Raw genomic sequence first — 21233 nt, 5'->3', positions numbered from 1 at the left:
CCCACAAAATAATACCAAAGTTTCCACAGCTTTCTGTTGAAAACAGGTGAAGTTCTTCAGCCTCACACTCATGGCCTCTGTATTAACCATCCGATGGTTCTAGTCTCATTGCTTCCTGTACTCTCATGTACTGTGCGGTCCTCCCATAGTGTGTGCTATGATCCAGGAGAGTCTTACATGCTCGTTAGATCAGAAAGTCCTTCAATACAGGGCTTGGCTCTTATTCACTTTTGTATTTATTATAATAATTTGTTGAATGTTTTATCTCTAAAAATTATTCAATCAACTCCTTAATTAATGCTAACTAGTAATCTACAATAGGCAAACAAATAAACATGTAATAATTTTATAACTAATAGGGGTTAATTACTCACTGTGATAAGGTCATCTCTCGCTCTGAGGACTTTGAGTCTCGCTTGATTCATCAAATTGGACATCTGACTGCAAAATGGTATTGAAAAATAGCGTAAGCAACAACTTAAAACTGTAGAGAAAGAACTTGAACTCCTAGGCTGAAGCAATCCTCCTCCCTCAGCCTCCCCAAAGCACCAGGATCACAAGCGTGAATCACCTTGCCCAGCCTGCAGTTTCATCTTTGAATAATCCTGTCAAGCTTCGATTTTCACAAATGAAGAAAGAGAAGTTAAACAATCTGTCAGATTAGTAGTAGGTGGTCGAGTAAAGACCTGAATCTATATATGCCTGACTCCAAAGCGCCTGCTCCGTCTTCATCTCATGACTTCGGAAAACTTCTTAGGTTAATACTGCAACCCAGATCTACTTACATTTTCTTCTGCTGCTCAATCTGTTTCTCTTTCTTCTCATAATATTCCATAATCTTTAGTCTTTGAGTTTGCACAAGCCGACCTTTCTCTATGTTGAACTCTTCTTCTGCCTACAGGGAAATTAGTCAATATTAATTCATTACATCAAGTTTTGATTAACAGTTTTATTTTAAACAGCTGGTGACTTGGGTTACTTGCTTATGAACACTAATTTCATATATAAAACAGAAAATTGGCCAGGCGCGGTGGCTCAAGCCTGTAATCCCAGCACTTTGGGAGGCCGAGAAGGGAGGATCACGAGGTCAGGAGATCGAGACCATCCTGGCTAACACGGTGAAACCCAGTCTCTACTTTAAAAAAAAAAAAAACACAAAAAACTAGCCGGGTGAGGTGGCGGAAGCCTGTAGTCCCAGCTACACGGGAGGCTAAGGCAGGAGAATGGCTTAAACCTGGGAGGTGGAGCTTGTAGTGAGCTGAGATCTGGCCACTGCACTCCAGCCTGGGCAACACAGTGAGACTCTGTCTCAAAAAATAATAAAAATAAAAATAAATAAATAAACAGGAAATTTATTGTGACTCGTTTTCAAGGATTCTAATTTATTCAAAAGGAAAGATCAGCAATTTTCATTATAAATGACACACCAGGAAACTAAAAATTTCATCAAGGATAACAGTAACCAAGTTACTAAAGGATATAATTGGGTAGAATATTCTGCACATGAAAAAATTACCACACATTCGAAACTTAATCCATTAGCTTGTTAGTGGGCCAATGAAAATGACATAGAACTTGAAAGTTTAGAAGATCCTGGCCAGGTAGGATGGCTCACGCCTGTAATCCCAGCACTTTGGGAGGCCCAGGCAGGCGGATCACGCAGTCAGGAGATCGAGATCATCCTGGCTAACACGGGGAAACCCTGTGTCTACTAAAAATACAAAAAATTAGCCAGGCGCGGTGGCAGGCACCTGTAGTCCCGGCTACTCGGGAGGCTGAGGCAGGACAATGACGTGAACCCGGGAGGCAGAGCTTGCAGTGGGGGACACAGCGAAACTCTGTCTCAAAAAAAAAAAAAAAAAAAAAAAAGAAGATCGAGATTACTCTCCATAAAATTTGGTCGCATAACCTCAGGTTTAGTGTCCTCTCTTGTAAAATGAAGTTAAAAAATTAAGAAATTGGTTGCGGCGCAGTGGCTTATGCCTGTAATCCCAGCACTTTGGGAGGCCAAGGCAGCTGGATCTCCTGAGGTGGGGAGTTCGAGACCAGCCTGATCAACATAGAGAAACCTCGTCTCTACGAAAAATATAAAACTAGCCAGGCATGGCGATGCATGCCTGTAATCCCAGCTAGTCGGGAGGCTGAGGCAGGAGAATCGCTTGAACAGGGAGGCGGAGGCTGTGGTGAGCCGAGATCGTGCCACTGCTCTCCAGCCTAGGTAACAAGAGCGAAACTCCACCTCAAAAAATAAAAATAAAAATAAAAAATAAGAAATAAAAATAGGCCGGGCGCGGTGGCTCAAGCCTGTAATCCCAGCACTCTGGGAGGCCGAGACGGGCGGATCACGAGGTCAGGAAATCGAGACCAACCTGGCTAATACGCTGAAACCCCGTCTCTACTAAAAAATACAAAAAAACTAGCCGGTCGACGAGGCGGGCGCCTGTAGTCCCAGCTGCTCGGGAGGCTGAGACAGGAGAATGGCGTGAACCCGGGAGGCGGAGCTTGCAGTGAGCTGAGAGCCGGCCACAGCACTCCAGCCTGGGCGGCAGAGCAAGACTCCGTCTCAAAAAAAAAAAAAAAAAAAAAAAAAAAAAAAAAAAAAAAAAAAAGAAATAAAAATAAAAAATAAAAAAGTTTTAGGCTAGGCATGGTGGCCTACGCCTGCAATCCCAGCACTTTGGGAGGCTGAGGTGGGCGGATCACCTGAGGTTGGGAGTTCGAGACCAGCCTCACCAACATAGAGAAATCCCATCTCTACTAATACAAAAAAAAAAAAAAAAAAAATTAGCCAGACATGGTGGCGTGTGCCTATAATCCCAGCTACTCAAGAGGGAGAGGCAGGAGAAATGCTTGAACCCACGAGGTGGAGGTTGCAGTAAGCTGAGATCGCGCCATTGCACTCCACCCTGGGCAACAAAAGTGAACTCGTCTTAAAAAAAAAAGGTTTTTCCCTCATGGGTAAGTGTGGCATATATTTAAAAATATAAATTATGGGCTGGACACCATGGCTCACGCCTATAATCCCAGCACTTTGGGAGGCTGAGGCAGGCGGATCACAAGGTCAGGAGTTCAAGACCAGCCTGGCCAACATAGTGAAACCCCATCTCTACTAAAAATACAAAAATTAACCAGGTGTGGTAGTGCGCGCCTGTAGTCCCAGGTACTCGGGAGGCTGAGGCAGGAGAATCGCCTGAACCTGGGAGGCAGAAGTTGTAGTGAGCTAAGATTGTGCCACTGCACTCCAGCCCGGGCGACACTGCAAGACTCCATCTCAAAAAAAAAAAAACAAACCCCCGGGTGTGGCGGCTCCCGCCTGTAATCCCAGCACCCCAGCACTTTGGGAGGCTGAAGCAGGTGGATCATGAGGTCAGGAGTTCCAGAGCAGCCTGGCCAATATGGTGAAACCCCGTCTCTACTAAAAATATAAAACAATTAGCGGGGTGTGGTGGCGGGCACCTGTAATCCCAGCTACTCAGGAGGCTGAGGCAAGAGAATCTCTTGAACCCAGAAGGTGGAGGTTGTAGTGAGCCGAGATTGCGCCACTGGACTCCAGCGTGGGCAATAGAGGGAGACTCCATCTCAAAAATAAATAAAATAAATAAATACTTCAGACAGAAATGCATTTACTGAGGCCGGGCGCAGTGGCTCACGTCTGTAATCCTAGCACTTTGGGAGGCTGAGGTGGGTGAATTGCCTAAGTTCAGGAATTCAAGGGCCAGCCTGGGCAACATGGTGAAACCCCGTCTCTACTAAAATGCAAAAAATTAGCTGGGCATAGCAGCGTGCGCCTGTAGTCCCAGCTACTCGGGAGGCTGAGGCAGGATAATCACTTGAACCTGGAAGGCGGAGGTTGCAGTGAGCCGATATCGTGCCACTGCACTCCAGCCTGGGCAACAAGAGAGAAACTCTAGCTCAAAAAAAAAAAAAAAAAAAAAAGTAAGAAATGCATTTACTGAAATAATAGCTGAAATAGGACTTCTGTATTTGATGCACAAAGACTCATACAAGAAACTATCACCATCAAAACAATATTAAGCAATATCCTATCAGCTGTTATGTATTAATGGGAGGGAAAATAATCTTTTCTTCCTTAAATGATAAACTCATCAAATAGCCCAAGGTTTCAGAGAGTTTTATTTCTACAGTACCAGGCACATAAAAATTTAAGGCTGTACTAAAAGGACAATGAAAATATTAAACAATATATATCTTGTTCATATTTTATTTTATTTACTGATTTTTTTCTTGAGACAGAGTCTCACTCTGTCACCCAGCCTGGATGGAGTGCCATGGTGCGATCTCAGCTCACTGCAACCTCCGCCTCCTGGGTTCAAGCGATTCTCCTGCCTCAGCCTCCTGAGTAGCTGAGACTACAGGCGTGCACTACCACACCCAACTAATTTTTGTATTTTTTGTAGAGGTGGGGTTTCACCATGTTAGCCAGGCTAGTCTTAAACTCCTGACCTCGGGTGATCCACCTTTGTCAGCCTCCCAAAGTGCTGGGATTATAGGTGTTAGCCACCGTCCCAGCCATATTTTGGTAATATTTTAAAAGCAAGCTTTAAAAAATGCGTGTTACTGGCCGGGCGCGGTGGCTCAAGCCTGTAATCCCAGCACTTTGGGAGGCCGAGACGGGCGGATCACAAGGTCAGGAGATCGAGACCATCCTGGCTAACACGGTGAAACCCCGTCTCTACTAAAAAATGCAAAAAAACTAGCCGGGCGAGGTGGCGGGCGCCTGTAGTCCCAGCTACTCGGGAGGCTGAGGCAGGAGAATGGCGTAAACCCGGGAGGCGGAGCTTGCAGTGAGCTGAGATCTGGCCACTGCACTCCAGCCTGGGCGACAGAGCGAGACTCCGTCTCAAAAAAAAAAAAAAAAAAAAAAAAAAAAAAAAAAAAAAACAGTATATCAAAATGTTCTTTTCCAAAGGTATAATCGTGACACGCATTTTTTTTTTTTTTTTTTTTGAGACGGAGTCTCGCTCTGTCGCCCAGGCTGGAGTGCAGTGGCCAGATCTCAGCTCACTGCAAGCTCCGCCTCCCGGGTTTACGCCATTCTCCTGCCTCAGCCTCCCGAGTAGCTGGGACTACAGGCGCCCACCACCTCGCCCGGCTAGTTTTTTGTATTTTTTTTTAGTAGAGACGGGGTTGCACGGTGTTAACCAGGATGGTCTCGATCTCCTGACCTCATGATCCGCCCGTCTCGGCCTCCCAAAGTGCTGGGATTACAGGCTTGAGCCACCGCGCCTGGCCAATATACTGTTAAGGAATATAAATTGGCATAAGCAATGTGCAACTGGAAATGTAGATAAAACTTCTAAATGTTGATGGAAGGACACCTTTGTAATGGGTGGGGTTTTCATTTTATACCTTATATACTTACAAACTTTTTTTTTTTTTTTGAGACAAGATCTCACTCAGTTGTCCAGGCTGGAGTGCAGTGGCATGATCTCGGCTCACTAAAACCTCTGCATCCCGGGTTCAAGCAATTCTCCCACCTCAGCCTCTGGGTAGCTGGGGTGACAGGCACGCGCCACCATGCCCAGCTAATTTTTGTATTTTTAGTAGACACGAGGTTTCACCATGTTGGTCAGGCTGGTCTTGAACTCCTGACCTCAGGTGATCCACCTGCCTCAGCCTCCCAAAGTGCTGAGTGATTACAGGCGTGAGCCACCAAGCCCGGCCTAAACTTTATTTTTTTTGCAATGAGCACCGATTAACAAAAAAGCTAAACAATGAAACACTACAACCTTCTCCAGTCACCTATCACAGTTCACCACAGTTACTAAATATTTGAATTTTGGTTTCCATGAGAAAATGAACCATCCATTACTTTTCTACCCTCTAACATAAAATTTCAGGACACTTATTGGCAATCACAACAATTAGAAAGGAAAATTTATTTTTTAATGTTAAAGATACAGACATTTCCAATTAAGAATTTATTAAGGTAAAATTTAAATTAAAAAGTAAGTAAGGCCGGGCACGGTGGCTCAAGCCTGTAACCAGCACTTTGGGAGGCCGAGACGGGCGGATCACGAGGTCAGGAGATCGAGACCATCCTGGCTAACATGGTGAAACCCCGTCTCTACTAAAAATACAAAAACTAGCCGGGCGAGGTGGCAGGCGCCTGTAGTCCCAGCTACTCGGGAGGCTGAGGCAGGAGAATGGCGTAAACCCGGGAGGCGGAGCTTGCAGTGAGCTGAGATTGGGCCACTGCACTCCAGTCCGGGCGACAGAGCGAGACAACGCCTCAAAAAAAAAAAAAGTAAATAAAGGCCGGGCTCACGCCTGTAATCCCAGCACTATGGGAGGCCTACGCGGGCAGATCACGAGGTCAGGAGATTGAGACCATCCTGGCTAACGTGGTGAAACCTCGTCTGTACTAAAAATACAAAAAATTGGCCGGGCGCGGTGGCTCATGCGTGTAATCCCAGCATTTTGGGAGGCCGAGGCGGGTGGATCACTTGAGGTCAGGAGTTCCATACCAGCCTGGCCAACCTGGTGAAACCCTGTCTCTACCAAAATACAAACATTAGCTGGGTGTGGTGGTGGGCGCTTCTAATCCCAGCTATTGGGGAAGCTGAGGCAGGAGAATCACTTGAATTTGGGAGGCGGAGGTTGCAGTGAGCCAAGATCACACTATTGCACTCCAACCTGGGCGACAGAGCGAGACTCCATCTCACAAAAAAAAAAAAAAAAAAAAAAAAAAAATTAGCTGGATGTGGTGGCGGGTGCCTGTAGTCCCAGCTACTCGGGAACTCGGGAGGCTGAGGCAACAGAATGGCGTGAACCCAGGAGGTAGAGCTTACAGTGAGCCAAGATCGGGCCACTGCACTCCAGCCTGGGCGACAAGAGTGAGACTCCATCTAAAAAAAAAAAAAAACAAACAAAAAAGTAAATAAATAGGGCCGGGCACGGTGTTTTACACCTGTAATCCCACCACTTTGGGAGGCCCACACGGGTGGATCACCTGAGGTCAGGAGTTCAAGACCAGCCTGGCCAACATGGTGAAACCCTGTCTCTATTAAAAATACAAAAATTAGACAGGCGTGATGGTGCATGCCTGTAGTCCCAGCTACTTGGAAGGCTGAGGCAGGAAAATCGCTTGAACCTAGGAGGCAGAGGTTGCAGTGAGCTGAGATCAGGCTGCTGCACTGCAGTCCGGGTGACGAAGTGAGACTCTGCCTCGAAATGAAAGAAGCGGCCAGGCACTGTGGCTCATACCTATAATCCCAGCACTTGGGGAGGCCAAGGCAGGCAGATCTCAAGAGATTGAGACCATCCTGGCCAACATGGTGAAACCCCGTCTCTACTAAAAATACAAATATTAGCTGGGTGTGGTGGCGCGTGCCTGTAATCTCAGCTACTCAGGAGGCTGAAGTAGGAGAGTCACTTGAACTTGGGAGGCGGAGGTTGCAGTGAGCGGAGACTGCGCCACTGCACTCCAGCCTGGGAGACAAGAGTGAAACTCTGTCTCAAAAAAAAAAAAGAAAGAAAGAAAGGAAGGAAGGAAGGAGGGAAGGAAGAAAGAGACTTTTATCAGTCCTATGCAATCTGTTGTTAAACAGTTTTGCTAACAATATTATTTAGCAAAGCAAAACAATATGGAAACCATGATAACTTCTTAAAACTAGAAAATGAATCTCACCTTTGCATCTATTTCTTCTGCTTTCTCATTGGCTTCTTGTTCAATGAAAGCCATCATATGCTTTATCTATAGGGAAAAAACATTTTATTTTTTAATTTAACAAGATGGAAATATATTTTCTGATTCATTGAACAATCAATCATAGGTAGGTGCAGTGGCTCATGCCCGTAATCCTACCACTCTGGGGGGCCAAGGAGGGAGGACCGCTTTAGGTCAGGAGCTGGAGACTAGTCTGGACAACACAATGATACCCCGTGTCTCTACTAAAAATTAAAAAAAGTCAGTCACTGAATACATAGTGTGCTAGGCACTGAGTACAAGGATAAGTGAGATCATTCCTATTCTCAGGAAATTTAGGATCTAAAATTTGTTCTAGCAAACAGACCAGATAAAATACTCAGTAACACAGATAAATAGGACATTCATCCTCCTCTCAAGGAACTTGAAATACAAGTTAGCCAGCACCCTCCCTTTCTCTTCTCCACCTCTAAGGAAGTATGCTGAAGAGCTATCTATATTTACACTTTCAACTGGAGCACCTCTTTCTCTCAACACTGCAGTCTCACTTGCACCCTCCTCTGTATTCCACTCACAGTTCTCTCATAGAGTGACAATCTCCTCGCCCCTTGATCTTAGCCTTTTCTTACTTGATCTTTCAGCATCAGCAGATGTGTTCAGCAACATTCTCTTCTTCTTGTTTTGAGATGGAGTCTTGCTCTGTTGCCCAGGCTGGAGTGCAGTGGCACGATCTCAGCTCACTGCAAGCTCCACCTCCCGCGTTTACACCATTCTCCTGCCTCAGCCTCCCAAGTAGTTGGGACTACAGGCGCCCGCCACCATGCCCGGCTAATTTTTTGTATTTTAGTAGAGACGGGCTTTCACAGTGTTAGCCAGGATGGTCTCGATCTCCTGGCCTTGTGATCCGCCTGCCTCGGCCTCCCAAAGTGCTGGGATTACAGGCGTGAGCCACTGCGCCCCGCGAGCAACCTTCCCTTCTTCAACAATCTTCCCTTTGCTTCCATGACTTCCTCCTGTTCTCCTTTCCAGTCTCCTTTGGGGCCATACTCTTCCACTCTGCCTCCTAGACAGTCCTTTTTGAATATCCTACTCATAGTCATCTAAATTCAATACACTCAATACTGAACTGCTCACCACTCCTCTCCCCACTTCTCACTTTGAGCTCTCTCTCAGGGATTAGCACCAACACCCAACCGTGACTATTCCTCCTACCTCAGTCCTCATATCCAACCAATCACCAAGTCCTATTAATTCTCTCTTAATAGTTCTTTACCTTGCCCACCTCACTTCACTGTCAGAGCCACTACCATAGTCCTTGCCATCATCATCTCTCAGCTGAATTACTACAACAGCTTCCAAATTTGTCTTCCTGCCACTATTCTTGTTCTTTCTAATCTACTCTACATTGCCACCAGAGAGATGCTTCAAAATGCCTATCTTGTCATGTAACACTCTACCCCCGCTTAAGATAAAGATTTTAGAAGGTATAGGATCTCGGCCGGGCGCAGTGGCTCAAGCCTGTAATCCCAGCACTCTGGGAGGCCGAGACGGGCAGATCACGAGGTCAGGAGATCGACACCATCCTGGCTAACACGGTGAAACCCCGTCTCTACTAAAAAATACAAAAAACTGGCCGGGCGAGGTGGCGGGCACCTGTAGTCCCAGCTACTCCGGAGGCTGAGGCAGGAGAATGGCGTAAATCCGGCAGGCAGAGCTTGCAGTGAGCTGAGATCCGGCCACTGCACTCCAGCCGGGGCGACAGAGCGAGACTCCGTCTCAAAAAAAAAAAGAAGGTACAGGATCTTATCACTGCTTATCTTTCTTTTTTTGAGACAGTGTCTCTGTCTCCCAGACTGGAGTACAGTGGCATAATCTTGCCTCACTGTGACCTCCACCTTCTACAGCTCAAGCGATCCTGCCACCTTAAGCTCCCCTCCCCCGTAGCTGGGACCACAGGCGCATGCCACCACGTCCAGCTTATTTTTGTATTTTTTGTAGAGAAGGGTTTCGCCATGTTGCCCAGGCTAGTCTTGAACTACTAGGCTCAAGCGATCCGCCTGCCTTGGCCTCCCAAAGTGCTGGGATTTCAGGTGTGAGCCACCGTACTCAGCCCACTGCTTACCTTTCAAGCATCATATGAAACAACAAACCCTTCACTACTCACCATCTTCAGACTCTTAGTTCCTGCCACACTAAACTTATTTCAGTTCCTTGAGCTGACCATTCTTTCTCATCTCCAAGATTTCAAACATGCTGTTCCTTCCACTTGGAACATTCTTCCTTCTCCTCTTCACTCAGCTAACTTCTCGGGCCTCAGCTTGTATAACTATCACCTCCTTAGGGAAATCTCTCCTGTACCTAGAGTACGTTGTGCTTCCTCTACCATGGCACCTAAACTTGTAACTGCTGTTTATTTGTCCCTATCCTCAACTGAACTATGAGGCTGGGAACTTGTTAAAGGTTTCTAGGGCTGGGCTCGCTGGCTCATGCCTGTAATCCCAGCACTTTGGGAGGCCGAGGCGGGTAGATCACAAGGTCAGGAGATCGAGACCATCCTGGCTAACACGGTGAAACCCCGTCTCTACTAAAAAATACAAAAAATTAGCCGGGCGAGGTGGCGGGCGCCTGTAGTCCCCGCTACTCGGGAGGCTGAGGCAGGAGAATGGTGTGAACCCGGGAGGCGAAGCTTGCAGTGAGCTGAGATCCGGCCACTGCACTTCAGCCTGGGCGACAGAGCGAGACTCCGTCTCAAAAATAAAAATAAAAATAAAAAAATAAAGGTTTCTAGATCACCAGCTACAACTGGAGAGAAAAGTCCAATGAAGGCTTCTGAATGGGGCTTGGGATGACTCATCCAACTCAGACTCATAAATTAAGTATCATCTCTTGTGGCAGATATCAAATATACCCAAGTGAAAATCCAGCCAACACAGCCCATCAAACTCACTGGCTGTGGGATGGGATGGTAGCTTCATTTCCTAAGGGCTCTACCTAGAAGAAGTGATGAAATCCAAAAAGAAAAAAAAAAGCTAAAAATTGATGTAGGATCTCTAGGTCATTAATTCATTTTGTTTATTAATTAACCCACTAAAAGGTAAGCACCACTGAGTATAGGGATCTTGTCTTTTATGGCAATGTGAACCCAGAACATGGAATAACCACCACCATAGAAGGTGCTCAAAAAAAATTTGTGAATGAATGCAAATCTGTTGGGAGTTTCAAGACTTCTAAGGAATACGAGGTATCCCAGATACTTTTTAGGGTTTACCAATCTGTAAACAATCCCCATAGCAGCTTCTCCATGTAACACAAGATATCATAAATCTTAAGTATACATAGGTGTACCAAAACGAATTAAGAAAGCACTACTGGCCGGGCGCGGTGGCTCAAGCCTGTAATCCCAGCACTTTGGGAGGCAGAGACGGGCGGATCACGAGGTCAGGAGATCGAGACCATCCTGGCTAACACGGTGAAACCCCGTCTCTACTAAAAAAAAATACAAAAAAACTAGCCGGGCGAGGTGGCGGGCGCCTGTAGTCCCAGCTACTCAGGAGGCTGAGGCAGGAGAATGGCGTAAATCCTGGAGGTGGAGCTTGCAGTGAGCTGAGATCTGGCCACTGCACTCCAGCCTGGGCGACAGAGCGAGACTCCGTCTCAAAAAAAAAAACAAACAAACAAAAAAACAAAACGAAAGCACTACTGGGTGGGGAGATGGGGGGAGGGATAGCATTAGGAGAAATACCTAATGTAGATGACGGGTTGATGGGTGCAGCAAAAACCACCATGGCACGTGTATACCTATGTAACAAACCTGTACATTCTGCACATGTATCTCAGAACTTAAATAAATTTAAAAAAAGACAAAGAAAAGAAAACAGTACTGCCCGGGCACAGTGGCTCACGCCACCCATGACTTTGGGAGGCCAAGGCAGGAAGATCACCTGAGGTAGAGAGTTTGAGACCAGCCTGGCCAACATGGTGAAACCCCGTCTCTACTAAAAATACAAAAATTAGCCAGACGTGGTGGCGGGTGCCTGTAATAACAGTTACTTGAGAGACTTAGGCAGGAGAATTGCTTGAACCTAGGAGGCTGACGTCTCAGAAAAAAAAAGGAAAACATTACCAAACTGTACACTTAAAAATAGTTAAGGCCGGGCGCAGTGGCTGAAGCCTGTAATCCCAGCACTTTGGGAGGCCGAGACGGGCGTTTCACGAGGTCAGGAGATTGAGACCATCCTGGCTAACACAGTGAAACCCCGTCTCTACTAAAAATACAAAAAAAAAACTAGCTGGGCGAGGTGGCGGGCGCCTGTAGTCCCAGCTACTAGGGAGGCTGAGGCAGGAGAATGGCGTGAACCCGGGAGGCGGAGCTTGCAGTGAGCTGAGATCCAGCCACTGCACCCCAGCCTGGGCGACAGAGCAAGACTTCGTCTCAAAAAAAAAAAAAAAAAAAAAAAAAAAGTTAAGAAGGCTGGGCATAATTGGCTCACACCTGTGATCCCAGCACTTTGAGAGACCAAGATGGGCATACTGCTTGAAGCCAGGAGTTCAAGACCAGCCTGGGCAACATAGTGAGACCTCTGTCTCTTAAAATAAAAAAAGATAGTACATTTTGTTATGTATTTACAATTTTTAAAAGTGAGGTAAGAATACAACCTTCTAGCACCAAAGTCTTAAAGAAAACATACAAGGAGGCTGAGGCGGGCAGATCATTTGAGGTCAGGAGTCCGAGATCAGCCTGACCAATATGTGAAGCCCTGGCTCTACTAAAACAAAAAAAAAAATTAGCCAGGCATGATGGTATTCTAAGGAATACAGAGTATCCCAGGTACACCTGTAATCTCAGCTACTTGGGAAGCTGAGGCAGGAGAATCACCTCAACCCAGGAGGTGGAGCTTGCAGTGAGCCAAGACCAACAGAGTGCTCTGTCTCAAAACAAAACAAAACAAAACAAAATAAAAAAAAACCGACCGGGCGTGGTGGCTCACGCCTGTAATCCCAGCACTTTGGGAGGCCGAGGGAGGTGGATCACCTGAGGTCGAGAGTTCAAGACCAGTCTGACCAACAAGGAGAAACCCCGTCTCTACTAAAAATACATTAGCTGGGTATAGTGGCGCATGCCTGTAATCCCAGCTACTCAGGAGGCTGAGGCAGGAGAATCACTTGAACCCGGGAGGCAGAGGTTGTGGTAGAGATCCTGCCACTGCACTCCAGCCTGGGCAAGAAGAGCGAAACTCCATCTCAAACAAAACAAAACAAAATGAAACAAAAAACATATAGGATGATTTTAGAAGGGACAGTTTTTTTGTTTTATCGAAAATCTTGGAGCCATCCTACTTTTCTTTTTATTTTGGCAGTTGAGTTGTTACATACTCTGGATTCCAGCTTCCACGGTCACCATCGTCTTTCCAACCCTACTTTTTTTTTTTTTTTTTTTGAGACCGAGTCTCGCTCTGTCGCCCAGGCTGCAGTGCAGTGGCCAGATCTCAGCTCACTGCAAGCTCCGCCTCCTGGGTTTACGCCATTCTGCTGCCTCAGCCTCCCGAGTAGCTGGGACTACAGGCACCTGCCACCACACCTGGCTAGTTTTTTGTATTTTTTTAGTAGAGATGGGGTTTCACCGTGTTAGCCAGGATGGTCTCGATCTCCTGACCTCGTGATCCGCCCGTCTTGGCCTCCCAAAGTGCTGGGATTACAGGCTTGAGCCACTGCGCCCAGTTGCCAACCCTACTTTTAAGCAGCGTGAAAGTTATGATGATCAAACTATGTTACAGATAACACACTACTTAAAATATCTTGAGCCTTGAAATATTTAGGGTACTTAATCCAGACCTACATGTGTGGAAAATCACTGACCTTGCTTAAAAGATCAGTCCCACAGATTTGGGAGTGTGAGAGGGGGTCATGGTAATGGTGTCTACAAGTTTATTTATTTATTTATTTGTTTGTTTGTTTTTATTTTTTTTGAGACAGAGTTTCGCCCTGTCGCCCAGGCTGGAGTGCAGTGGCGCGATCTCAGCTCACCGCAAGCTCCGCCTCCCGGGTTCACGCCATTCTCCTGCCTCAGCCTCCCGAGTAGCTGGGACTACAGGCGCCTGCCACCACGCTCGGCTAATTTTTTTTTATTTTTAGTAGAGACGGGGTTTCACTGAGTGAGCCAGGATGGTCTCGATATCCTGACCTTGCGATTTGCCTGCCTCAGCCTCCCCAAGTGCTGGGATTACAGGCATGAGCCACTGCGCCCGGCCCCTACAAGTTTAGTTTGAAGTTTCCCTGAACTTATTCTATCTGGAATTTTAAAAGTCGTTTAACTAGCCGGGCTCACGCCTGTAATTCCAGCACCTTGGGAGGCCAATCTGGGAGGATCACGAGGTCAGGAGTTCAAGACCCACCTGACCAACATGGTGAAACACGGTCTCTACTAAAAACACAAAAATTAGCCAGGCATGGTGGCAGGAGCCTGGAATCCTAGCTACTCATGAGGCTGAGGCAGGAAAATCACTTGAACCTGAGAGGTGGAGGTGGCAGCGAGCCGAGATCAAGACTTGCCGACAGCAAGACTCTGTCTCAAAAAAAAAAAAAAAGTCATTTAACTAAATACAGTAATCAAAACCAATGTTTATAAATGCTACAAGTTTGGCCTCTAAAGGTGAACCCTGATTCAGACTTGGATTATCTGCCTTTAACACTCTGCTGAACCCTTGGCTACCAGATTTGACCAGACCAGCACAGCCTAGAGCAAACTGCACTAATTCTGACCCAGGTCAGAAGCCTATTTACAGTTAACATGGTCATATTCTTTAAGAGTTCCAAGAACAGACATAGTCAACCCCTTAAGGACATTTAACTCCACCCCGAAGGCAGAAAATTTGGCCTTTAAAAAAGTTTCTTCTTCCTGCTCACTAATCAAGGTTTTTAAGAGTCAGGTTTCTTTGTAAATTTGATGAAATAAATTACCATACTCCCTAGAAAAAAAGCAAATATACACAAATATTTTCATGCAATGGAGAAGTCAGAAAATTCGGGATTTATTAAGCATCTACTATGGGCTTGGTGCTTCGTCTATTTACTTATGAGAATACAGTAAACAATTCACACTGTCCTCATCAAGCTTTCATGTAGCATGAAGGGCTTTAGGAAATAGACAAGATTGCTTCTTTCAATTTTACATAAATAAAAAATAGGCCGGGGCCGGGCGCGGTGGCTCAAGCCTGTAATCCCAGCACTTTGGGAGGCCGAGACGGGCGGATCACGAGGTCAGGAGATCAAGACCACCCTGGCTAACATGGTGAAACCCCGTCTCTACTAAAAATACATAAAACTAGCCGGGTGACCTGGCGGGCGCCTGTAGTCCCAGCTACTAGGGAGGCTGAGGCAGGAGAATGGCGTGAACCAGGGAGGCGGAGCTTGCAGTGAGCTGAGCTCCGGCCACTGCACTCCAGCCTGGGCGACAGAGCGAGACTCCGTCTCAAAAAAAAAAAAAAAAAAAAAATAGGCCGGGCGCTGTGGCTCAAGCCTGTAATCCCAGCACTTTGGGAGGCCAAGGTGGGTGGATCACGAAGTCAGGAGTTTGAGACCAGCCTGGCCAACATGATGAAACCCCATCTCTACTAAAAATACAAAAATTAGCTGGGCGTGGTGGTGGGCAGGTACTCGGGAGGCTGAGGCAGATGGATTCCAGGTACTCGGGAGGCTGAGGCAGATGGATCACTTGAACCTAGGAGGTGGAGGTTGCAGTGAGCCAAGATCACGCCATAGCACTCCAGCTTGGGCAAGAAAGTGAGGCTGTCTCAAAAAAAGATACAATAGGTCATATGCAGTGGCTCACGCCTATAATCCCAGCACTTTGGAGGCCAAGGTGGGCGGATCACCTGAGGTTGGGAGTTCAAGACCAGTCTGGCCACATGGCGAAATCCCATCTGTACTAAAAATACAAAAAAATTATCTGGGTGTGGTGACATACGCCTGTAGTCCCAGCTACTGGAGAGGCTGAGACAGGAGAATTGCTCGAACCCAGGAGGCAGAGGTTGCAGCGAGCTGAGATCGCGCCACTGCACTCCAGCCTGCGCGACAAAGCAAGACTCCATCTCAAAAAAAAAAAAAAAATTTTTTTTTTCATCTACATTCCAAGGAACTATAGCTTTACCTCTATACTAGTTTTTCCTATGGAAGCCTTAGTCTTCACTATATTATGACAAGGAGGGAAGAAAAGGAACAAGAGGGAGAGAATGAGCACTGTGGCCACTAAGAGTATATGAAGTGTATTTTACTTTTCCACTGCATCAAGCTTTTCCTATATTGAAAGAAGCAGAAGAAGCAATGAACAGAAAAAGCAGTGAAAAAGGTTTAAAAAAACCCTTTCATTCTGTAAGAATATTGTATATTTTTTTTTTTTTTTTTTTTTTTTGAGACGGAGTCTTGCTCTGTCGCCCAGGCTGGAGTGCAGTGGCCGGATCTCAGCTCACTGCAAGCTTCGCCTCCCGGGTTTACGCCATTCTCCTGCCTCAGCCTCCCGAGTAGCTGGGACTACAGGCGCCTGCCACCTCGCCTGGCTAGTTTTTGTTTTGTGTTTTTTTAGTAGAGACAGGATTTCACCCTCTTAGTCAGGATGGTCTCGATCTCCTGACCTCGTGATCCGCCCGTCTCGGCCTCCCAAAGTGCTGGGATTACAGGCTTGAGCCACCGTGCCCGGCCTGTATGATTTCTTACACTTCTCCATAGGTACTATTTTTATCATCTCTATTTACCCTTTGGGATTAACACAAGAACCATAAAATGAAGAAGAAATACCCACTCTTCTTAGTGCATATCAGGTTAAGAATAAAATGAAAAGACATTTTCAAGGAAATGGAAGCATCCAAGGAAAAACATTTTTTTGAGACAGAGTTTCGCTCTTGTTGCCCAGGCTGGAGTGCAATGGCACAATCTCGGCTTACTGCAACCTCCGCCTCCCGGGTGCAAGCGATTTTCCTGCCTCAGTCTCCCGAGTAGCTGGGATTATAGGCATGTGCCACCATGCCCAGCTATTTTGTATTTTAGTAGAGACAGGGTTTCTCCATGTTGGTCAGGCTGGTCTCGAACTCCTGATCTCAGGTGATCTGGCTGCCTCCGCCTCCCAAAGTGCTGGGATTACAGGCATGAGCTGGCCAGGAAAACACTTTACTGCTCATCTCAGAAGATTCATAAGACAGTGAGTGTGCTTTAGTAAGAGAATTTTCCTAGCACAGTACTTCAGAAAAAAATGGACTTAGTTCTCTAAACTATGTGCAAATTAAACCACAGCCTTAAACTTCCTTTTCTGACAATCTATCGGCAATATGACTACTGAATGCAAGGATTCTAGTTAGTTCTAGGCTTATAAACTGCTACTATATTCCAGAGAGTCTTCTGCATGACAAAGTTCTTAATACCTACAGTCTTGAAGGTATGGCGCTTAAAAAAAAAAAAAAAAATTTCCCAGGACTGATTACACACTTTCAAAACTGATGTGGGTTCACGAGTTCCATAAAAATTTTTTCCCATAAACTCTGATACATCTACTTGATGACAAACTCCGTTAGGCACTGAGGCTCCTAAATGTAAGAAAAAGGGGTCCTGGCCAGGTGCAGTGACTCACGCCTGTAATCCCAGCACTTTGGGAGGCCGAGGCGGGCAGATCATGAGGTCAGGAGATCAAGACCATCCTCCCTAACACCATGAAACCCTGTCTCCACTAAAAAGACAAAAAATTAGTGAGGCATGGTGGCGGGCGCCTGTAGTCCCAGCTGTTCGGGAAGCTGAGGCAGGAGAATGGCGTTAATCCAGGAGGTGGACCTTGCGGTGAGCCGAGACTGTGCCACTGCACTCGTCTGGGCCACAGAGCCAGACTCTGTCTCAAAAAAAAAAAAATAAAAAGAAAGAAAAAAAAAAGAAAAAGGGGTCCTCCATTTGACATATTTTTGTTTATTTATAGAGACAGGGTCTTTTGCTCTGTCACCCAGGACGGAGCACTGTGGCATGATCATAGCTCACTGCAGCCTCGACCTCCTGGGCTCAAATGATTCTCCCGCATCATCCTCCCTAGTAGCTAGGAGCACATGTGTGCCCCACCACACCTGGCTGATTTTTTTTTTTTTGAGATAGAGTCTCGTTCTGTTGCCCAGGCTGGAGTGCAATGGTGCGATCTTGCCTCACCCACCTTCCTGATTCAAGAAATTCTCCTGCCTCAGCCTCCATAGTAGTTGGGATTACAGGCATGCGCCAGCACGCCCTAATTTTGTATTTTAGTTGAGACAGGGTTTTGCCACGTTGGCCAGGCTGGTCTGGAACTCCTGACCGCAGGTGATCCGCCCACCTCGGCCTTCCAAAGTGCTGAGATTACAGGCATAAGCCACCGTGCCCAGACAGCCTGGCTTATTTTTTAACAAAAAATTTTTTAGAGATAAGGTCTATGTTGCCCAGGCTGGTCTTGAACTCCTGGGATCAAACGATCCTCCCACCTCAGTCTCCCAAAGTGCTGGAGGCTACAGGTGTGAGCCACTGCATCTGGCTTGTATTTGTGTTTATTAATATTACAAATTTTTAGCTGGAGTCTCACTCTGTTGCCCAGGCTGGAGTGCTGTGGCACAATCTTGGCTCACTGCAACCTCTGCCTGCTGGGTTCAAGCGATTCTCCTGCCTCTGCCTCTTGAGTTGCGGGGACTACAGGCGCACCCCACTAGGCCCAGTTAATTTTTTTTGAGAGGGAGGCTCGCTCTGTCGCCCAGGCTCACTCGGCCTCCCGAGTTCACGCCATTCTCCTGCCTCAGCCTCCCAAGTAGCGGGCACTACAGGCGCCCCACCACGCAGGGCTAATTTTTCGCATTTTTAGTAGAGATGGGTTTCACTGTGTTAGCCAGGATGGTCTCGATCTCCTGACCTCGTGATCCGCCTGCATCGGCCTCTCAACCTGCTGGGATTACAGGCGTGAGCCACGGAGCCCGACCACTTTTTTTTTTTTTTTGAGACAGAGTCTCGCTCTGTCGCCCAGGCTGGAGTGCAGTGGCGAGATCTCGCCTGGCTGCAAGCTCCGCCTCCCAGGTTCACGCCATTCTCCTGCCTCAGCCTCCCAAGTAGCTGGCACTACAGGCGCCTGCCACCACGCCTGGCTAACTTTTTGTATTTTTAGTAGAGCCAGGGTTTCACCATGCTGGCCAGATTCGTCTCGAACTCCTGACCTCAGGTGATCCGCCCTCCTCAGCCTCGCAAAGTGCTGGGATTACAGACATGAGCCACCGCGACCGGCCCCAGCCTGTATTTCACAAATGTTAACACACACATTAGTGGGAGCGCAATCATTATAATCCATGACGATAGAGGGGGCTTCCCCAAAATGAAGATTAACAGTACATACAGGCCTGGTGCGGTGGCTCACGCCTGTAATCCCAGCACTTTGGGAGGCCCAGGTGGGAGGATCACCTGAGGTCAGGACTTCGAGATCAGCCACGCCAACATGATGAAACCCCGCCTCTACTAAAAAAACACACACACGCACACACAAAAATTAGCCAGGCATGGGGCGCGAGCCTGTAATCCCAGCTTTTAGGGAGGCTGAGGCAGGAGAATCGCTTGAACCCGGAAGGCGGAGGTTGCAGTGAGCCGAGATCGCGCCCTTGCACTCCAACATGCGCAAGAGTGCAAGACTCCGTCTGGGCGGGAGGAGGAAGAGAGAAAAAAACAGTTCATAAAGTGAACGACCTTGTCAAAACAATACTTGTTGGAAACAGGTCTCTTCCCTCTGTTTTTGTTTGTTTGTTTGTTTGTTTTGAGACGAGTCTCGCTCTGTCGCCCAGGCTGGGGTGCAGTGGCCGCATCTCAGCTCACTGCAAGCTCCGCCTCCCGGGTTTACGCCATTCTCCTGCCTCAGCCTCCCGAGTAGCTGGGAATACAGGCGCCCGCCACCTCGCCAGGCTAGTTTTTTGTATTTTTTAGTAGAGACGGGGGTTTCACCGTGCTAGCCAGGATGGTCTCGATCTCCTGACCTCGTGATCTGCCAGTCTCGGCCTCCCAGAGTGCTGGGATTACAGGCTTGAGCCACCGCGCCCGGCCCCTCCGCACTGTTTCTTTCTTATCAAATATGCCTTAAGTACTTCCCGCAGGGTTAAAAAAAAAAAAAAAAAGGGACAAGGCTGATTTCTTTTTTCTTTCTTTTTTTTTTTTTTTTTTCTTCAGAGGAAGTCTTGTCCTGTAGCCCATGCTGGACTGCAATGGCGCGACCGCGGCTTACTGTAACCTCCGCCTCCCGGGTTCAATGGGTTCAAGCGATTCTACTTCCTCAAGCCTCCCGAGTAGCTGGGATTACAGGCGCGCCACCACGCCCGGCTAATTCTGTATTTTTAGTCGAGAACAGGGTTTCACCATTTTGGTCAGGCTAGACTCGGACTGCTGACCTCAGGTGATCCGGCCGCCTCGGCCTCCCAAAGTGCTGGGTTTACAGGCGTGAGCCACTGTCTCCGGCTACAAGGCTGTTTTCTTTTTTGTTTTTTTTTGTTTTTTTTTGAGACGGAGTCTTGCTCTGCCACCCAGACTGGAGTGCAGTGGCCGGATCTCAGCTCACTGCAAGCTCCGCCTCCCGGGTTTACGCCATTCTCCTGCCTCAGCCTCCCCAGTAGCTGGGACTACAGGCGCCCGCCTCGTCGCCCGGCTAGTTTTTTGTATTTTTAAGTAGAGACAGGGTTTCACCGTATTAGCCAGGATGGTCTCGATCTCCTGACCTCGTGATCCGCCCGTCTCGGCCTCCCAAAGTGCTGGGATTACAGGCTTGAGCCACCACGCCCGGCCAACAAGGCTGTTTTCAATCCTTGCACAGATCTCTGTCCGACTAGGCACAGTGAATATCCTTGGAAAACAGGGAATACTGAGGTGGGGGGCAAAGAGCCAGGGCGTTCAAGAAGGCGGCGGGCAGGCAAGCGGGCAGTGCGCAAGACCCGAGCAAAAGTCACACGAGCTGCGGGGCAAATCTCCTTCCTCAGGCCGACCTCTAGGGTCTGGTGACTTGGAGCAAGGGACCTTCCTGAGGTATCTGGGAGACTCAAAGCCCGCGGCCTCCACGAGCCGGGCTCCAGCCCACCCCCCGGAACTGGCGCCGCAGCTTCGCGAGACCCACCCAACCAAGCCCCTCACCTGCTTTTGCACGTCAGCATCGCTGAGAGCCATGGCGAGAGCAATGCTAGGTCGGTGAGCAGCAGGCTCGAGTTTAGGTTTAAAGGGTCAGGTTAGACGAATGGGCAAAGTGAACCCCTACGCAGATCTCGGGTTCCTTTACTTTATAAACGCGGGTTCCGGTTCCGGCCAGGTGACTGCACAGTTCCTCCGCATGACCCTTCTCAGCCAATAGGAAGAGAGCGACGCCCAGGAAGTCCCGCCCTGTCCCGGCTTGTGGGCGCGTGCTCGGGTCTTTCTACGTCGCTGGCTCGTGACTTGACCTGTGTTTTTTACCTAAACTGGGGTCCCGGGTAGGAGGAAGAAAACATAAGGAGTTCCTCTATCTGAAATTAATCGGGCTATTTTGAGGAATACTGGTTAGGTACATTGGAAAATTCGCTTT

The 21233-nt window shown here is 47.6% G+C and overlaps 1 protein-coding gene across 1 annotated transcript in view; it reads right to left on the bottom strand.

Annotated features, from left to right (window-relative positions):
* ATP6V1E1 (ATPase H+ transporting V1 subunit E1) overlaps positions 1-21019 on the bottom strand; it is a 47753-nt gene extending 26734 nt beyond the window's left edge. Inside the window, exons 1-4 of the mRNA XM_030915046.1 lie at positions 20810-21019; positions 7652-7717; positions 786-895; positions 375-441 (exon numbers count right to left, since the gene is read on the bottom strand). Of these exons, the coding sequence (XP_030770906.1) occupies positions 375-441; positions 786-895; positions 7652-7717; positions 20810-20842 (276 nt within the window). The 5' untranslated portion in view covers positions 20843-21019. The remainder of the gene's footprint in view (positions 1-374; positions 442-785; positions 896-7651; positions 7718-20809) is intronic.
* Positions 21020-21233: the final 214 nt, after the last annotated feature.

The sequence above is a fragment of the Rhinopithecus roxellana genome, chromosome 13 (genome assembly GCF_007565055.1).
Source record: "Rhinopithecus roxellana isolate Shanxi Qingling chromosome 13, ASM756505v1, whole genome shotgun sequence".
NCBI classification, from domain to species: Eukaryota; Metazoa; Chordata; class Mammalia; order Primates; family Cercopithecidae; genus Rhinopithecus; species Rhinopithecus roxellana.
Note: the sequence above shows the minus strand (reverse complement) of the source record. Positions and strands in the feature narration are given on the sequence as shown.